This window comes from Apteryx mantelli, chromosome 3 (assembly GCF_036417845.1).
Source record: "Apteryx mantelli isolate bAptMan1 chromosome 3, bAptMan1.hap1, whole genome shotgun sequence".
Lineage (NCBI taxonomy): Eukaryota > Metazoa > Chordata > Aves > Apterygiformes > Apterygidae > Apteryx > Apteryx mantelli.
In genome coordinates this window covers 44,223,220-44,240,681 of record NC_089980.1, presented here as the reverse complement: position 1 = coordinate 44,240,681, position 17,462 = coordinate 44,223,220, and the positions used below count along the sequence as shown (strand labels likewise).

General features: G+C 56.1%; 2 protein-coding genes across 7 annotated transcripts; one reads left to right on the top strand and one right to left on the bottom strand.

Annotated features, from left to right (window-relative positions):
* Positions 1 to 1,547: 1,547 nt before the first annotated feature.
* Positions 1,548 to 8,028, top strand: HSP90AB1 (heat shock protein 90 alpha family class B member 1). 5 transcript variants are annotated; one of them, XR_010883700.1, is made up of 12 exons: positions 1,550 to 1,768; positions 1,861 to 2,007; positions 2,122 to 2,328; positions 2,647 to 2,806; positions 2,987 to 3,120; positions 3,625 to 3,939; positions 4,378 to 4,543; positions 4,746 to 4,936; positions 5,215 to 5,362; positions 5,648 to 5,916; positions 6,043 to 6,154; positions 6,423 to 6,503. XR_010883700.1 is itself a non-coding variant. In XM_067293211.1 (12 exons), the coding sequence occupies exons 2-12, from the start codon at positions 1,861 to 1,863 to the stop codon at positions 7,567 to 7,569; spliced, it is 2,184 nt and encodes a 727-aa protein (XP_067149312.1). In that variant the 5' UTR covers positions 1,550 to 1,768; the 3' UTR covers positions 7,570 to 8,028. The 5 variants fall into 5 exon arrangements, 4 of the variants coding, with proteins under 4 accessions (XP_067149311.1, XP_067149309.1, XP_067149312.1 ...); XM_067293211.1 differs by lacking the exon at positions 6,043 to 6,154 and adding an exon at positions 7,461 to 8,028 and having other exon boundaries at positions 6,373 to 6,710; XM_067293210.1 differs by lacking the exons at positions 6,043 to 6,154; positions 6,423 to 6,503 and adding an exon at positions 7,461 to 7,535 and having other exon boundaries at positions 1,548 to 1,768.
* Positions 8,029 to 11,217: 3,189 nt separating this feature from the next.
* Positions 11,218 to 17,351, bottom strand: SLC35B2 (solute carrier family 35 member B2). Of its 2 annotated transcripts, XM_067293207.1 has the most exons (5): positions 17,266 to 17,351; positions 16,761 to 16,821; positions 15,372 to 15,565; positions 14,721 to 14,881; positions 11,218 to 13,387 (listed from the first exon to the last, which is right to left on the bottom strand). In XM_067293207.1, the coding sequence occupies exons 3-5, from the start codon at positions 15,526 to 15,528 to the stop codon at positions 12,449 to 12,451; spliced, it is 1,257 nt and encodes a 418-aa protein (XP_067149308.1). In that variant the 5' UTR covers positions 15,529 to 15,565; positions 16,761 to 16,821; positions 17,266 to 17,351; the 3' UTR covers positions 11,218 to 12,448. The 2 variants fall into 2 exon arrangements, with proteins under 2 accessions (XP_067149308.1, XP_067149307.1); XM_067293206.1 differs by lacking the exon at positions 16,761 to 16,821 and having other exon boundaries at positions 17,266 to 17,335.
* Between the last annotated feature and the right edge of the window lie 111 nt (positions 17,352 to 17,462).

Genomic DNA, 17,462 nt, shown 5'->3' with positions numbered 1-17,462 from the left:
CCCAAACACCTTCGCTGCCAAGACGATTTCTGAGGAGGGGAACAGGCCTGCTCTGCTCTCTGAACCCAGCTCTACCAGCTCCCCACGTCCTGACACAATCCCTGCAGCATGTCCTCCCGCAAAGTCCTTACGCTTCTGCCTGTTCCCTCCATCCTGTGCATTCCCCCTCTGCACTGCCCCAGTACGCTCCTGGCTTGCACCCAGTCTCGGAAAAGTCGAGATGGCAGAGCCATGAGTTCATCAGCCAGAGATGTGCCTGGAGCCAGCTGCTCTGCACTTGGCACTCAGCCTCAGGAGAGCTGTTGTCTCCCCATACCAAATGGGGAGCCCTGCACATGACAGGTGCCAGCAATGTAGAGCATGAATAAAAAGGTGCCTTGTTAACTGTCCAAAGGGCTGACACCTCCCTGGCTTTCCCTGCTGCTCCCCCACCCACCTGAGTTACCAGACACACCCTCAGCCTGGAGCTGGCGTTTCACTTGTGGCCAAAGATCCTGACACAGCAAAAAGTTAGAACAAGAGGGACTGAGGGACATCTCTGTGCTGCTTTGCTCAGCTGTAACCCCCCAGGAGAATGGGGTGGGCAGGGTACACGTGCCCTTGGCCCTAGCCTCTGGGGCTGTGTCTGCACCCCAGCTCGCTCCTGTAAAACGCCCCCAGCCTAAGTCCCAGCTCTGCAGCCTGGGGGAGCTGAGGATTAACAGACTCTTTTCCTTTCTAACACTTGAGGGCATCCAAACGACTGTAACAATAATGTGCCATCAGGCAAGCTGAGGAGCTGCTCTGCCGCAAGCACGGCCAGGGAAGGACCCAGAGCCCGGGAGCTGAGCTGCAGGTGCCTTTGCCCCATGCCGCAGCTGCCGCTCCAGGGCGGCAGGATAGCACTGCCCGCGACACCCCCGGCACCCTGCCTGCCAGGTCCCGCACCCGCACCCCCCGAGCCGCCAGGCTGCCGCTCCCCGGCATCACCGCCGCCAGGAGCCCACAAGGGCTGGGAACGGGGCTGCGGGGTCCTGCCCCGCGGCTGGACGCCCAGGCGGGGCCGGCCTCGAGCGCTGCCGTAGCTGCCTGCTGGGGACGAGGGCGCCCCGGGCCGGGCCGGGCCCGAACCGCCCCGCGCGGCGCCTCCCGTGGAACCCTCTGGAAGAGCCGCCTCACGGCCAGCACCGTCAGTGCGCCTCCGCCGCCCGCGGGAAGTAGTTCCCCCGCTGCCGCGCCGGGGCCGAGGCCAGCGGACAGGGGCGGCCGCGCGCCGAAGCCGCCCCGCCGGCCGGCTGGCTGCCCCCTGCCGCGGGGCGCTGAGGGCCGCCAGGCCGCCCCGGGGCGGCAGCGGGGCCGGCGCGGGGCTGAGGGCTGCGGGCGGGCCGGCGCTTCCCGAGTCATGCCCGTCGCCGCGGTTAAACGGGCCCCGGCTGTGGGGCCCACACCGCGGCCTGCCGTGGGTCGCCGCCGGGGCGGGCGCACGGAATGGGGGGGTGCCTGTGGTACCCACCCTGCAGGCACCCAACGGAGGGGCACGGCGCTGCGGGGGGCGGCCTCGCCTTCCCTGCTGCCCCAAAGGGGTGTGGGGGTGAGGCGGGCGCCGCCTGGCCGCAGGGGCCCACCTCGCCTTGTGGGGACAGCAACGCTTTCGCTACCCCTTTTAAGGCGGAAGGAGCCGGCGGGCGGCGCGAGGCCGGGGCGGTGCGGACCCGTCCCATAAAGAGCGGCCGGAGGGGCCGTTTCCTTTCTACAGGCCCGATCGCGAGCGCAGCCGCCGCCGACCGAGGTAAGGGCGCGGCCCGCGCTGCCCCCGCTCGTGGCCCGCCGCGGCCCGGGCGCCCCTGCCCCCGGTGCCAGCGGCCTGTGCTTGCCTTGCAGATGCCCGAGGAGGTGCAGCATGGGGAGGAGGAGGCGGAGACGTTCGCCTTCCAGGCGGAGATCGCCCAGCTCATGTCGCTCATCATCAACACCTTCTACTCCAACAAGGAGATCTTCTTGCGGGAGCTCATCTCCAACGCCTCCGACGTGAGCCCCGCGGCCTCCCCTGCTCCCCTCCCCTGAGGCGGGCTGGTGCCCCGGGCGGCCCGCGAGACCCGCAGAGTAGCGAGGCCGAGGTAAGCGCTCCGCTCTCCCCCCTAGGCGCTGGATAAGATCCGTTACGAGAGCCTGATGGAGCCCTCCAAGCTGGACAGTGGCAAGGACCTCAAGATCGACATTGTCCCGAGCCCCCGGGACCGCACGCTCACCCTGGTGGACACTGGTATTGGGATGACAAAAGCCGACCTCATCAACAACTTGGGTACTATTGCTAAGTCTGGTACCAAAGCCTTTATGGAAGCCCTGCAGGTGGGTTCCCTTTGGCTGTGCTGGCTCCCTGCAGCCTGAGCCCTAAGCCTTCACTACGGTGTACCCAATCCTTACAGTACGAGCATGCCTAGTAGTCAGCACCTAGCTCTGCCTTTATCTTGCTGTGGGAGCTGTTGGCCTGCCTGAGTGTGTTTCCTCACCTCTTCTGCAGCAGGGAAGAGCTCAGGGTAGGGCTGGCTGCCTGTTGGCACTTCCCACTTTATCTCTGCATGCTGACCTAGTTCTTTGTTGTTGTGAATTAGTTGCAGATGTCTCTTGTGCCTTCACCTCTCCATTTATTTTCCTCTACTTTTACAGGCAGGTGCAGACATCTCCATGATTGGGCAGTTTGGTGTGGGTTTCTACTCAGCCTACCTGGTGGCTGAGAAGGTTGTGGTTATTACTAAGCATAATGATGATGAGCAGTATGCTTGGGAGTCGTCAGCTGGGGGTTCCTTCACTGTTCGGACTGACCATAGTATGTACTGTACAAAACTAAGTTTATCTCTCGGCCAGAAAGCCCCCCTTTGTGGTGTCCTCCTGGGCTGGACTGGGTTCTTATTCACATTTGTTAATATGAGGTATCTATCTAGTAGTGGCTGGGCCTCAGGATCTACCCTGTGCTTTTAGCACTAGTATTTCTCTTTTTACACCATAGGTGAGCCTATTGGACGGGGCACTAAAGTAATCCTGCATCTGAAGGAGGACCAGACAGAGTACTTAGAGGAGCGGCGTGTCAAAGAGGTGGTGAAGAAGCACTCCCAGTTTATCAGCTATCCTATCACGCTCTGTGTACGTAAGGGAAAGACTTTGGGGACCAACTGGAAAGCTAGAGTGGAGGTGTATGTTGGGAACAGAAAGATTAAAAAAAAAAAAGGTGGAGTACTGTCTCTTCCATTCCCTTCCCCAGTTCCTGACCACTGTGTATTGAGCAGTGGTGTTCCTAGCCTTATTCAGCCAGAGGTGAATTTAGGCTGGGGGCCTGTTGCAGGTGGTGGGTATCCAGCCATGTTCCTGGCCCTTGGTCTCTGTGGATGTAGAGATCATGTAAACAAGCCATGGAGAGAACGGAGTTTTCTGCCCCTCACTTCATTTCCTCAGACACAGACCTTAGTCCTGTGAGAAGTCTGAGAGCTGATTTCAGGAGAGACCCTGGTTTCTGGGTGTTGTGTGGGCTGGGCTTTCTGCTACACCCAGGAGCGCGTGTGTTCCTCTTTGGGGCAGAAGGACTCCTGATACTGTTTGCTTGGGGCTAAGCCTGGGCCCATAGTCCTGACTTTTTTCTTCTCCTGGCAGCTGGAGAAAGAGCGTGAGAAAGAGATCAGTGATGATGAGGTAGAAGATGAGAAAAGTGAGAAGGAAGAGGAAGAGTCAGTCTCCAAGGATGAGGAGAAACCCAAGATCGAGGATGTGGGCTCTGATGAGGAGGAGGAGGGAGATAAAGGGAAGAAAAAGAAGACCAAGAAGATTAAGGAGAAATATATTGATCAGGAGGAGCTGAACAAGACCAAGCCCATCTGGACACGCAGCCCTGAGGACATCACCCAGGAGGAATATGGCGAGTTCTACAAAAGTCTCACCAATGACTGGGAAGACCACCTAGCCGTCAAGGTGGGTGCTGGGCCATGCTGCCTTGCTGGAAGAGAAGAGTCCCTTTCCACCCATGTCAAAAGCCACCACGTGTTTGTGCATCAGTGCAGGGCTTGAGGGTTCCTGGGACATTTGGTGGTGCCTCAGCCTGCCCTTTGACTTCTGTGCAGGTGGTAGGATGAGCAGTGCCACCCTTGAAGGAGAATTGGAGGGTGTTGGGCTTGGAGCAGCGTGACTTCTCCATCTAGGGCTGCTGGATGCCAGGGAGTCCTGGCACGGTCAGGGTAGCAGGGGACAGGGGAGCTGAGGAGGAAGAGAGGGAAATGCAGAACCCTGCTGTGTCCCTCTGTGTGCCCTGTGGGATGACAGTTCAGCCTGCCCAGACCAGGCTGCTGGGTCCTGGCAGAAGCTGTAGAAGGGAATCGTCATAGCAGCTGTGTTTCCTTCCTGGCCCCACAGCACTTCTCTGTAGAAGGGCAGCTGGAGTTCAGGGCCCTGCTCTTCATCCTGCGCCGTGCCCCCTTCGATCTGTTTGAGAACAAGAAGAAGAAGAACAACATCAAGCTATATGTGAGGCGTGTCTTCATCATGGACAGCTGTGATGAGCTCATCCCTGAGTACTTGAGTAAGATCTCCCCTGCCCTCAGCTGCCCAGCTTGAAGCTGAAACCCCCACAGCCTGTGGTACTGCCTCTGGTACAGAGTGGCTGGCTGAAGCACTGGCCTAATCTGGGGGGACAGCAGCCAATGTCTTGTTCAGCTTTTCTCCTCCTGTGATGAAGCTCAGAGCTCTTAGCCTGACTCTTGCTTTCTTTTTCCCCTCATCAGACTTTATCCGGGGTGTGGTGGACTCGGAGGACCTGCCTCTGAACATCTCCCGTGAGATGCTCCAGCAGAGTAAGATCCTCAAGGTGATCCGTAAGAACATTGTGAAGAAGTGCTTGGAGCTCTTTGCTGAGCTGGCAGAGGACAAAGAGAACTACAAGAAATTTTATGAGGCCTTCTCCAAGAACCTTAAGGTGAGAGCTGGGTACCCCGCATCAGGTCATGGGTCCCCCCTTCTCCCAGTGTGCTGAGGAACAGGCTTGTCCCTGCACCATGAGCATCTAGTGGGTGCTAGAATAGAGGGAGTCTCACAAGTGTCCTAGAGAACCTTTGTGGGCAGCTGGACCCTCTGGCTTGCCCTTGGCCCAGGGCTTATGCAGTTAGGGCATCAGAAGAGATGGCTGTGCCCTGAGGGTGGCTGAGTGTATGCGAGTCCCATCCTGGAGACTTCATGTATCTTCTCTAACCCTAGCTGGGCATCCATGAGGACTCAACCAACCGAAAGCGCCTGTCAGAGCTGCTGCGCTACCACACGTCCCAGTCAGGTGATGAGGTGACTTCGCTTTCAGAATATGTGTCCCGTATGAAGGAGACACAAAAGAGTATCTACTACATCACAGGTGAGCCAGACCTCCCCTGTGCCATAGTGAGGTGGGGAAGAGAGATTACCTGCCTAACAGCCCTGTCTTCAGTCAAATGTCTCCAGGCAGGTCCTGCTGCCTGTAGCAGGCCCTCTCCACCAAATCACAGCCCATCCCTGTGGGCTGGGGAAAGGAAACGAGACCAGAGTCCCAGCTGCAGCCACAGCTTTATGCTAGGGGCTGTGAGGGACTGGTGCTGTTTGTCACCCTGTAACTAACTTTTAAATCTTGGTGACATCTCATTTTTACCCCCCACCAACACAGGGGAGAGTAAGGAGCAGGTGGCCAACTCAGCCTTTGTGGAGCGCGTGCGGAAGCATGGCTTTGAGGTGGTGTACATGACGGAGCCAATCGATGAGTACTGTGTGCAGCAGCTCAAGGAGTTTGATGGCAAGAGCCTGGTATCAGTCACCAAGGAGGGGCTGGAGCTGCCTGAAGATGAGGAGGAGGAGAAGAAGATGGAAGAGAGCAAGGCCAAGTTTGAGACCCTTTGCAAGCTCATGAAGGAGATTCTGGACAAGAAGGTGGAGAAGGTGAGATGGGCAAGGAGCTCAGCCCAGGGCTGTGTCCTGGGCTGGAGGGAGGAGGGCTGGGCCCTCTGTGATGCAGGCAAGGGCTCCAGCTCAATGCATGCCTCTGATCTCCCTCATCTCCTGCAGAGGAGCCGCTAAAGGAGACTGGAGGTCCCAGCATGCACTGCACCATCTTGCCTTAAGCAGCCAGGCTGCAGATGAAAGGCACTGACCCAAATACGTGCATTGATGGGAGAGGGTAAGTGTGGGAAACATAGTGGGTACTGACAGTGCTGGTTGAGCTGCCCACACTGTCTTGTGCAGCAATCCTGGAGCTGCTTGGAGGATCCCTGTTTGCTTTGGGTTGTTACCAGGTGAACCTGGGACAAAGACCTGGGGTTTCCTGTGTGCTGTGGCTAGGCCCAGTCCAGAGCACGTGGGCACCATGCTCTGCTAACTCTTAGCTGCAGTTGGCAGGTAACTATCTCAAACCGGTTGGTCTCATCTCCCTGCTGCATTGTCACCAGCACCTATGGTTGGACAGCCAACATGGAGCGCATCATGAAGGCCCAGGCGCTGCGGGACAACTCCACCATGGGCTACATGATGGCCAAGAAGCACCTGGAGATCAACCCAGATCACCCAATTGTGGAAACCCTCTGCCAGAAGGCTGGTGCTGACAAGAATGACAAAGCTGTCAAAGACTTGGTGGTACTGCTCTTTGAGACAGCTCTGCTGTCCTCTGGCTTCTCCCTGGAAGATCCCCAGACCCACTCCAACCGCATCTATAGGATGATCAAACTGGGGCTTGGTAGGTGTCCATGCAGTTCCTCAGGCCTGGAGCAGGTCCTGAACCATGTTTGCAGGTTGGGCTTCAGCTCATTGCAGGTCTGCTTGTAATGGTGTTGTCATAACCTGTTGTAAATTCACCTGTATCAGCCACTGCAAGGGTGCTGACCCATGGTCCATTCTTGCCTCTGTTTCTGGCCTGACTCTGTGCCTAAGCTGCCAGAGGTGCTATCTCCAACATGGGCTATGTTTGGAAAGGGGTGATAAGCCCCTGGTAGAGCTGAGCATCCTGGCTTGTGCTGGCCTGGCCAACTGGGTAGCATGTAGCTGTCCTGAGGGCAGGGAGGAGGCAGGTAGCTGAGCCATGCTGGTGTGACATGCAGAACTAGCCATGTGTGTCTGGTGGCTATGGGCAAGTGGAAACCTGGAGCAAGTTGCTTATGGAGGTCTCTGTGCTCAGATTGGACTGTTCCCTGTGAGGACAGGAGGCACCACTCAGACAGAAGGCTGGGGCTTTTCAGGTCTTCACAGTGACTATCAAAAGCTTGCCATGGGAGATGCCTATCTGGTGAAACAGCTTGTGCTTGCACCCAACTTTTTCTCCCAAATGGTCTTTTTAGACAAAAATATTAATCATGAAGTGCCATGGTTTGGGATAATCCCTGGGTGCTAATAGCCCTGTCCCTCAGGCAGTGGGCAGCCTTTGCTCCAGGAGAGGCTGATCCTTCCAGGTGTCACCTGGAAGCCTCATCTGTTCCTTCTCTTCCCTCTCCCAGTATTGATGAAGATGAGGTGACTGTAGAGGAGCCCACTGCAGCTGTTCCAGATGAAATCACCCCTCTGGAAGGAGATGAAGATGCATCCCGCATGGAAGAGGTGGACTAAAGTAGGAGGAGGGCTTTTCTCTCTCCTGCCAGGCCTCTTCCCAACTCATCTTTGCTCAGAAGGGGGTCTGGTCCCACCAGCTGCTACTGACTCCTTAGTGGTGTCTCATTTTGGGGGGATCTTTTTTTTGAGGGGGGAGCAGTTCTGTATTTGTCAGTAGTGAGTAAGATGGGCAGTCCCAGGCCTGTGTGGTCCATGCCTTTCTGCTTGTATAGGAACAACTGATGGGGAAGGGAGGTGGAAGGGGTTAGGCTTCCTTTTTCTCCATGGGGTCTCCTATGTTTGCCAGTAGGCATTGAACACTCACTTGACTAAATTGAGTTGGGGAGAGCCCTTCCTCTGAGCTGCTGACTCCCTGCACCCCCAGGGTAGGATATTGTATTTTGGTTGGTTTGGTTTTTTTTGTTTGTTTTTCTGTTGTTTTGTTCTACTGGAATTAAAGTATCAGAATGTGGTTTACATGGGGGGGGTCCTTTGTGTTTTGTGCCTGAGGTTGGTGTTGCCCAGAGGAAGATGAGGGACCTTAAGTCCAGGGAGGCTTTGAGTCCTGGGAGAGGGTTGGGCAGAGCCCAGCTGCTGCTCTGTGAAGGAATGGGCTGAGTAGTACACCTCTGCACAGGCCTGCTCTGGCTGCAAACACAATTTCCCTGTGTTAGTGGGCTGCAGCAATTGGGGTCAGGGCTGTTGCCCCCTGCTGGGAACAAGTAGGGGGATTACAAAGAGTTTAATGCAGCACTTGGAGGGGCCAGGTTGGTAAATCCTTGTTCTAGCTTCTCCTACTGGAAACTGTTCTTCTGTGTCCCCTGTGAAAAAGGTGTGTGTGTGTGGGGGGGATTGCTGCCTCTGAGCAGAAATGGGAACCCACCTCCCAAGCCCTTTGTCTCCTGTCTTGCCTCAAGCTTATGGCCTTAGCTCCCCTCCTCCTTGGTGCAGGAGTATTAAGGGCCTGTTCTTCACCTGCTTCAGCTTCACATGCTGTGAGGGCTGAAATGCAGTCGGAGCATCTTACAGAGGGATGAACTGCAGGATTTCAACTGCCCTTGCCTCTGTACTTTAAAAGCCACCAGGCTCAAGTTGCTTGTGTTCTCCCTGAATTGCCATATGAAGGGAAGAGGTCTCAGCATGTGCCCCAGGGTACCAGGCAGCTGATCTCTCCTTGACTAGCTTTCAGAGTTCTGCTTCAACTGATTCTTTCCACCTCCAGTCCTGCCCAGGCAGTATCAAGGGGGAAGGTGAGGCACATCTGCCTTCTGCTGGGCAGGAGGGATAATCTCTAGCTTGGTACTAGTTCTCCCCTGTGGAGTCCTGCATGCCCTACAGCCTAGCAAACCTTTTCAAGCTGCAGTTGTCAGCTGGGCAAGCTGTGCCAGGATTTGAGCTCACACTGCTGCTGGCTGGTCTAATCTGAGCATCTCTGTGGGCTGGAGTGGTGGCAGGAGCCATCCGCCTGTTCCCTTGCAGTGCAGAGCAGTGAGGGAGAAAGGACAGAACTGTGCTTAAGCTGCCTCTGTTCATCTTTCACACTAGACTGATTTCACTCTGCACTAAACTCCAGCCTTTCCTTTCACCACCAGTATTTTGTTTCTGGGCTCTTGCAGACCTCTGGGCTGTGGCAAAAGCCAGGGGGTGGTGAGCTGTTGCTCTGTCCTAGATGACAGAAGCCAGGGGTGCAGAGCATCACCTCTGCTCTGTCTGTCCCTTGCCTTATGCTCATACACTAGGAGCTGCACAGCTGGAGTGGGGTTTGTCACCCTTTGTCAGAGTAGCCCCCAGGGTTTGGCAGGGGAAAGTGACACCAACTTTTGAGTGCAGCAACCGTGGGCACAAAATGGAGTGGGCTGCAGCCAGCATCCATCTTGCATGTGGGGGAGGCCGAGCCCATGTGTCCCAGCATGCAGTGCAGCTGGGGCTCCATAGCCCTTGGCTTGCTGGCCCTAGGCAGCAGAGGGCAGCCTATGGCACAAGCTGGAGGCCCTCACTGCATAGCACAGCACTGCAGCATGGCCACTGCTTGGCTACTATGACTCTGCTGGAGCTGAGCTAGCCAATGCCTCAGGGTGGTTCTCTTTCCCTGAGAGAGAAAAAAAGCCTAGTTATGTTCCCAGTGTAGGAAGGGGTTTTGCCAAAATAGCTGGGATTGATGAAGTCAATTCTTCTTTTTAGCTTGGAGGGAAAGGGTCTTGCTCTTCCTAATATAATTCTCTCTTTTATTAAAAAAAAAAATAGATTTAAATTAGAAAGGGGTTTCATTCCTAAGCTGACAGGTAGAAGCTGCTTGGTTTTGACCAAAGAAAAACTATTCCATTTTCAATTTGGGACTGCAGTTGCTGGGGAAAGACATTTGGGGGAATTTGTAGCTAGGGAATAGAGGCAAAGGGAAGGATATGATGTTACAACACAGATATAAGCGCATCTGCTGGAGGGCTGTGTGTTGCTAAGCCAAGGCTGTGCTCAGCACCAGCTCTGTTATCCCTGCAGGCTGGGCTAACAAGCCACTCTGCTACCTCCCACCCCAAGAGCATGCCAGGAGTACAGCCCTCTCCATCTGCTGTCCTTACAATCCAGCCTGCCTGCTGCCCTGTGGGCTCAGGCCCCCTGGATCTAACAAGAACCAGCCCCATCCATCAGTGTGTTTGTTCCCTGCAAGACCCCACTAAAGGCTGCACTGCTGCTGTGTGAGGAAAGCTGCCCCATCAACAGCCTCAGCACAAGGAGAGCACTGGTACCAGCACAGTCTTCCAGCATGTCCCACACACCACTGCTGCTATGCTTCAGTGTTAGCATCGAGCCAAAGGCTGCCAGGCAGTGCCTTGCTTGCTTTCTCCAGCCCACCCAGGGCTCCACTCTTCACTCAGCACTGTGAAAAGCAGCTCCTGTCCATACAGTGTCCTCCACTGCCTTGCCCGTAGTCCTCACCTGAGTCTCCACTTTCTCTAGCTCTTTTAGGCCAAGGTCCCATCTCCAGCCCCAGACTTCCTCATGACAGGTCAGCATTAGCTTAAAGACAAGGTTTTCACAGGCCTCCTACATGAAACAGGGGGATGTATACTCCCCCCCCCCCCAAACCCCTTGCTGGCTCTGCCATGGGACCTGCAGAGTTGGTGTTGGTGCAGCAGCACCCCAAAAAAGGACAGGCTTCTCCAGAGCCTCCAGTGCAGAGGCCATGGCTGGCAGGCACTCAGCAGGCCACAGCACTGTCTCTATCCAGCTGCACAGTACAGCACTTTAGTCACTGGGGCTGACCTTGCTGTACCACACAGGGATCAAGCACCCATGAGCCAAGCCAGAGACACCATTAGGTCTGTGCAAGCTCACAGCTCCTCCACATGCACCCCTTACTCCTGCCCAAGGGCAGGCCTGTGTCCTACCCCCAGGAAGCACAAGCAGAGGTCCAGTCCTGGCTGTGCTCTCATCATGTGTGCAAGACTGCTGTTTAGCAGTGCCATCAGGCCTTGTAGCTGTGTGTCCAAAATTGGCTGATACCCACCTGGGTGAAGGCAGAGGCACCTGTATTTGGAAAGGAAAGACAGAAGGTTTCACTGTCCCAGAAAGTCTGGGGACAGGGGAAGGGTTGGGGAGTCTCTCCCTTTTTTTTTTTTCAGGTACACAGAAAAATAAAAATGAACATTTACCCCCCAGGGCATCATATGCAGCATATTTTTTTTAATTTAATAAAATAAAAAGAGAAAAAAGTTGCCTTTCAAAAGTACCAAAACCTGCCAGCTTGTCAGTCAGGTTGTGTTAGGGAGAAAAGGGTTAACCACTAAAACCTGGGCTCCTGGGGAAGAGCTGGAGGAAGTAGCTTCCAATCGCTCCATCCCTGCTGCCTGTGGAGCAGGGACAAGGCGCAGCAGTGGACTCTGCCCCAACTCTGGTTGTGGGAAGGCCCCAAGAAAGCTGGGACTGTTGCCTCCAGCCAGCAGGAAAAAGAGGAAGTATTTGTGCTTTTCTAAATGGCAACTACAAAGCCCAGAAACCATGGTACAGAGACACCCCAAAGTGGTGCTGGGGCATTCTGGGCATTGCAGCCTTCGGCCTGTGACAGCAGCAGATGTAACTGAAAAGCAACTTAAAACAACTCAGCAAGCTTTCAGCTGGCCAGCCTCAGTCTCTGCATAAAAATCAGCCTGGATTGAGAAAAGCAAAGAAAAGTGACTTGGAACAGGGGCAGGGGACCGAGAAAACCAAACTGGGAAGTACTGGTTATGATTCCAGAGTGCTCTCCCAGAGCAGATCTCCCAACTAGGGTAGGACAGGCTGGGAGTCCTTCCCTTAGCCATGCCTATCCCATCTGGATCACCTCCTGGCTGGTGAGCAGAGGCTGGAGGGGCTAAGAGCTTCCACCTTGCTCCCCCTTGGGACAGGCTCAGCTCAGCACTTGCCTTACATAGAGGTGTTTCAAAGATAAAGTTGTGTTTTTCTTGCCCTCTCCTCCTACTGAGCTCTGTAGTAGTGATAGAAACAGAGGAGTGTTAGCCAGAGGCAAGATGGTGCCAGGGAAAAAGGGTTCCTTGTTCACCAGTGACCTTGGAGAGAAGTTGTGAGTCACAGGTAGGATGAGGGCAGGAGTTCCAGCAGCCCCATGCTGGTTTTCTCCCAGGACCTGAGCTCCCAGGCCCATGCCTTGGCTGAAAGTCTCGACCCATTAAGGCAAACGGAAAGACTTGGAGTTGTGGCAGCTCGGAGCATGCCTGGCTTCTCCTGGGCTTGTTCCAACCCCTTCCCCAGGAAAAGCAGGTGGAAAGGTGAGTCACTGGTCCAGCCTATCCATCCCCCACCCTGCTTCTCAGTGGGTTCACAAAGAGGGGAGAAATCAAGCAGGTGCCCCCAACCAGAGGCAGGACAGCAGGCACAGCTCAGACGCCATGGCCCCAGCTCCTTAGACCTTCTGTACAGGGGTCTCGCCTGGTGGTAGCTTCTTACTTCGCTTCTTCAGGCGGCTGCGAGCGTAGACACGGAGGAAGAGGGCCATGAAGACAACAGCTACACCCAACCCACCCACAATGGTGACGGTGTGCCCGTAGATGAGGCAGGAGAGGAGGATGGCAAAGGCCTGGCGGAGTGTCATGATGATGGTGAAGACAGCAGCTCCGAACTGGTTGATAGTGTAGAAGATGAAGAGCTGGCCACAGGCAGAGCACACCGAGAGCAGCACAGCATGGGCTGCGAACTCTGAGTGGCGGGCCATGAAGTGTGCTGACTCCAGCAAGGCACCTTGCTCCAAGAGCGAGCCCACTGTGAAGAGGCAGGAGAAAACGTTGACGCCAAACATCATCTGCACAGGAGACATCTTGTAGGTGAAAAGGGCATCCTGCCAGTTGGAGGTGAAGCTGTCAAAGATGATGTAGCCGGCCAGGAGGACTATGCCCGAGAAAGTAGTGACAGTGGACACGTGCCTGTTGGGAGCACTGGAGAGCAGGAACATGCTGACCCCCACAGAGATAAGGGCAGCAGTCAAGTACTCCCAATACTCGTAACTCTTGCGTGACACCAGTTTGCCCATCATCATCACAGGGATCACTTTGGAGGCCTTGGCCAGCACCTGTGTGGGGAAGCTGATGTATTTGAGTGCCTCATACTGGCACCAGCTACTGAGGATGTTGGAGAGGGAGGCAAAGGAGTATTTGTACATAGGAGCACCATGGCGTGGCTGCTTGGTCAGGGCGCAGTACAGACCAGCCACCGTGAAGGCCAGGATGCGGTTCATGAACACCAGGAACTGGGAGTCCTTAAATTTCTCGCCAGGGTCCGTGTCAGTGGCACCGTACGTCCTTGTCATCACACGCTCCTGGAGGACACCCCATGTCAGGTAGGAGGCCTGCGCAGCAGGAGGAACACAGGGAGAGTCAGGACCAGCAACGGCAGCTACAAGCAACCATAGGGAAGAATGGACCCCAGGAGATCCCTGCTTGTCTCAGCATGGCCTTATCCTCTGCACAGCAACACTCTCCTGAGACACTGTGAGATGGGGCTGCCCCCCACTGCACCCATCTTTGGGAACACACTATCTCACATAGTTACAGCAAGGAACATCCAGTCCCAAACAAACAAAAACAGCCCTTCTCAGTTTACAGCAACAATTTTCAAGGGAAGAGAAGCCCACAAAGCAAACAAACGGTTATGTTTTAAGCTGCCTGTTGAACCAGATGGACAGGATCAGAGAACATTACTGATACACAGTCGTGGTTTTGGTGCCAACTTCCCTCGGCAGCTCCTGGCAACTTTCCCAGTGGCCTCTGCATGGTTTTCATTTCCAGCTCCCTAGGCCCAGTTCTTCTATCCAAAGCAATTCTAGTTTCAAACCCAGCAGAGGAAACTGTCCTCCAGAGAAGACCACTGGCTGCTTGTCACCTCCTCTACTCACACAGCCCTGGTGCCACAGTACCAAGCCCCTCAAAGAAATAACACAGACAACCTCTCACCACACACCCCCTTCTGGGAAACTGAGGTACAGAGAGATTAAATGATTTATGGGTGTCCTCCCAGAAGATCTGAATGGGCTGGGAGAGTAGGCCAGAGCATGGGTGTCTTCTGCTGGCTGCAGGACATGTGGATTTTGTATCACGATTGCCCACTTTTCTATTTTTAGTCCTTACAGACCCAGAAAGCTGTCCTTCCTAATGTCACTTGGGTTGTAACTGGGACTTAAGGAAACAATGATTAGAAATTCCTCTTTATCTGTAGCTGGACTGAATATTTCTCTTCGGTATCCAAATCCAGTCCATCAAGGACAGGACACACCACCCCCAGAGGGGGACACAGAGAAGAGCCTGAGAGATGAGAGGGGTCAAACTGTCTGTCACCCTGATCCACAGTGGGGCCAGAACAAGAGCGGCCTTAACCATGCTGAATCACAGAATTTTCTTTATCCATGACTGCAGATGACACTGATTGGACAGACAAGAGTTCCCAACCCAGATGACACCAGCTGAATGGACCTCCAGAGGCCCTCAGAGTTCACACAGCATTCGTGATGGACTGTCCTGGCCAAGAGGCTGTGCCTCAGCCTCCAGCTCTGCCCAGATCAAGCACAGTGCTGCATTCCTGGTCTTAAAGGAGCTGGTGACCACAAACCTGCTGTCTGCCTCCTCCTCGCAGAGTGGGATGGCCACACATACACACACACACACACACACACACACGGCCCCTACCTGCAGGCCAGCAGCACAGAAGAGCAGCTTGAAGACCTGTCGGGCTGTAGAGGACTCTGTGGGCTCTGCTCGGGCTGGGAGAGAACCATCCTCTTGGTGTGCAGACTTCATCTCAGAGCCGAACACACATGATTTAATGACAGGGAAGCAAATGCCCCGGCCTGAAGGGGGTAAGAGGACACAGAAAAAGAATCAGCCATGGTCTGGGGGACCACAAGCCACACCAGCTTGGGAAGGGAAGCCTCCCTCCCTACTAGCCAATTCACTGCACTACATGTGCTGTTAGACAGAGCCTGGGTTCTTGAGCAGGCTTGAAACCAACTCCCACTTTGCCCAAAGTCCTGCCTAGTCTGGCAGAGAGAGCAGGTCAAGATGAGCTCTTGTATTACTCAAGCAGCCGTGGATTGGGCTGCCTCAGGCAGACTCCAAATTGCTCAGAGAACACCTCCATATGTACTGGTGCAAGGGCCTCAGAGAAATTTGAGAGCTTCAGGGTAGCTCCTGGACAGCTGTGGGAGGCAGCTCTGCAAGCAGCACAGACATCATCCAACAGAGGGTCAGGGGAACCCCCCATCCACACTGACAGGGTTGACAGAGGCGGCAGAGAGCTCACAGGGAGGCAGGATGTACAAGGGAAGCTGCTTCCCTTACCTGTCTCCAGGTAATTCTTTCTCTTAAAGTATTGGATGAGGAGGAACCCTGGCACCACGATACTCGCATAGCCAGCAGCGTTAACGAAGAAACGGAAGAGCCAGAAGTCGCCCCATGAGTCCTGCAGGGCAGGGGAGATCTCTTCACCAGCAGCCATGGCAGGGAGAGCAGCCAGCACGAGGGGGACGCACAGTCTGTGGAGAGACGGAGCCAGGCGGTGAGTGCCTGGCACAAGGCCAGCTCCGTTCAGCACGTCTGCACCCCCCACCTCTAGCACGCAGCACCCAGATCCCACCCCAGCAACAGCAGCAACCGTCACAGCACATGGAGTAGGAAAAGCCCTCTGGAGTTCAAGAGCGCAAGCACAACCTTTACTTTTGCTTCTGTTAACACTGTTTCCTCTGGCTTAGGAACACGTGGCCTTAGCAACTTCAATTTCCAGGCTCAGAGAGGATGTTTGAACACTTCTAATGAGCTGGTTTTGACAACACGCTCGCCCCAAATGCTTTGGAAAACCTTTCCAGGTTAAACTTTAGTGCAGCCCCTGGGTGGAAAAAGGTCATCAAACGGAGCAACTTCTACCTGGCAGCTCACGTTTCAAGCCCATGGCCAGAGCAGCCCTCCTTTCAGAGCAAACGGCTCAGAGCTTCCCTCTCCGGCTGCAACAGGGGAGTGGAGGATTGCCCGCAGAGGAGCCAGGGCTGCCAGCCGCTCCCATCTCCTGGCCCGGGCAGTGTGCAGCCCCGGGGCAGCACGCAGCCATGCCAAGGCATTCCCCGCAGCTCACAGGAAATTACCAGGGCTTGCCCGCTTGGCAAGACACAGCCAGAGGGCAGGGCTGGGAAGGAATTTTGCTACCAGCTTGCTGTTTGGGATTTTACCAGCACTATCCGACAGGGTAACCGATATTCTTAAAATATAGCATTAGGTGCCAATCTAGCCAGCTTTAATCTAGCAGCAGTGCCCCAGAGGAGTTCTTCCCTCCACTGTCCCCTCCCTCACTCAGACAACCCCGTGATATCCAAGGGCCATGTGACGCACAAGAGCATCAGGTACACAACAGCATGGCATGAGCTGGTAAAGATTTGCTACGCCCAAGGCCACCTGCATCCTCCCCTCCCAGGGCAATCTGGTCTGGGGTCAAAGCAGCCGCCTGCGTTAGGCTAGGAGGTAGCCTAGGCCTGTGCTCTGTTCCTGCCTCAGTTTCCTCGGTACAAAAAGCCCTTTTGACTGCCCTGGGGAGCAGGGGAGGGTGCTGTGGGGCTGGCTCCATAAAGGAGCAACAGGGAAAGAGCAGGGCTCCTGCGAGGGAGAGGGCCAGAGATGGGGAAGATGTTAATCCCAACAGAACAAGAGAGTCATACAAAATCAGGCCCCACGGGAACGTACCTTGCCCAGATATAATACGGCTGTAACCTCCGGCAGCTCTAACATGAAGCTCGGCACAGAGCTGTGAAGGCGAGAGGGTCCCCCACCACTTCACAACCCGCAGCCCCTCACGCCGCCCTCCTATCCCCGCGGGAAGCCCGAGCGGCTTTTCCCATCCTCCGCAGCTGGGGCCAGGCCTCCAGGGTCCAGCCACACCGCGTCCCCCCGACACCTCCCCTCCCGGGACCTCAGGGCCCAGAACAGCCGGGCGGGTTTCTGTGCCGGCTCCCACCTCCCCCCTTTCCCCTTCCCCCGCAGGAGACGCAGCCGGGCGCCTCCACCGCCCCCCGCGCACCTCCACGGCTGCGGGGGCGCCGCGGCAGGCCGGCAAGGGGCGGCTGCAGCCGCGCTGCCCGTGCGGGAGGCGGGTTCCAGCCGCAGGGCCGCGGCCCCCGCCCGGCCCGGCCCGGCCCGGCCCCGCTCCCCCGCCCGGCCCGGCACGGCCCGGCCCGGCCCCGCCGCCCACCTGCGGGCCATGGCGCCCCGCGGCGCCCGCTCCGCTCCGGCCGGCTCCGCGCGGCTCCCGGCAGCGGCGGTGGCGGCGGCGGCGACGGAACCCCCGCCCGGCGTGCGCGGGCCGCGCCGCCCGCAGCGCCCCCTGCCGCCCCGGAGGCGCCGCTGCCCGCCCCGGCTCTGCCGCCTCCCGCCGCCCTCGGGCCGCCC

Bases quoted from the DNA above. Each gene is read 5' to 3' on its own strand.
- HSP90AB1 (XM_067293211.1), top strand. From the start codon at position 1,861: ATGCCCGAGGAGGTGCAGCATGGGGAGGAGGAGGCGGAGACGTTCGCC. The intron at 2,329-2,646 runs GTGGGTTCCCTT...CTACTTTTACAG, and splicing joins CCTTTATGGAAGCCCTGCAG to GCAGGTGCAGACATCTCCAT. The intron at 3,121-3,624 runs GTACGTAAGGGA...TTCTCCTGGCAG, and splicing joins GCTATCCTATCACGCTCTGT to CTGGAGAAAGAGCGTGAGAA.
- SLC35B2 (XM_067293206.1), bottom strand. The intron at 14,882-15,371 runs GTAAGGGAAGCA...TACCCCCTTCAG, and splicing joins AAAGAATTACCTGGAGACAG to GCCGGGGCATTTGCTTCCCT. The intron at 13,388-14,720 runs GTAGGGGCCGTG...CCTGCTGCGCAG, and splicing joins TCTGTGCTGCTGGCCTGCAG to GCCTCCTACCTGACATGGGG.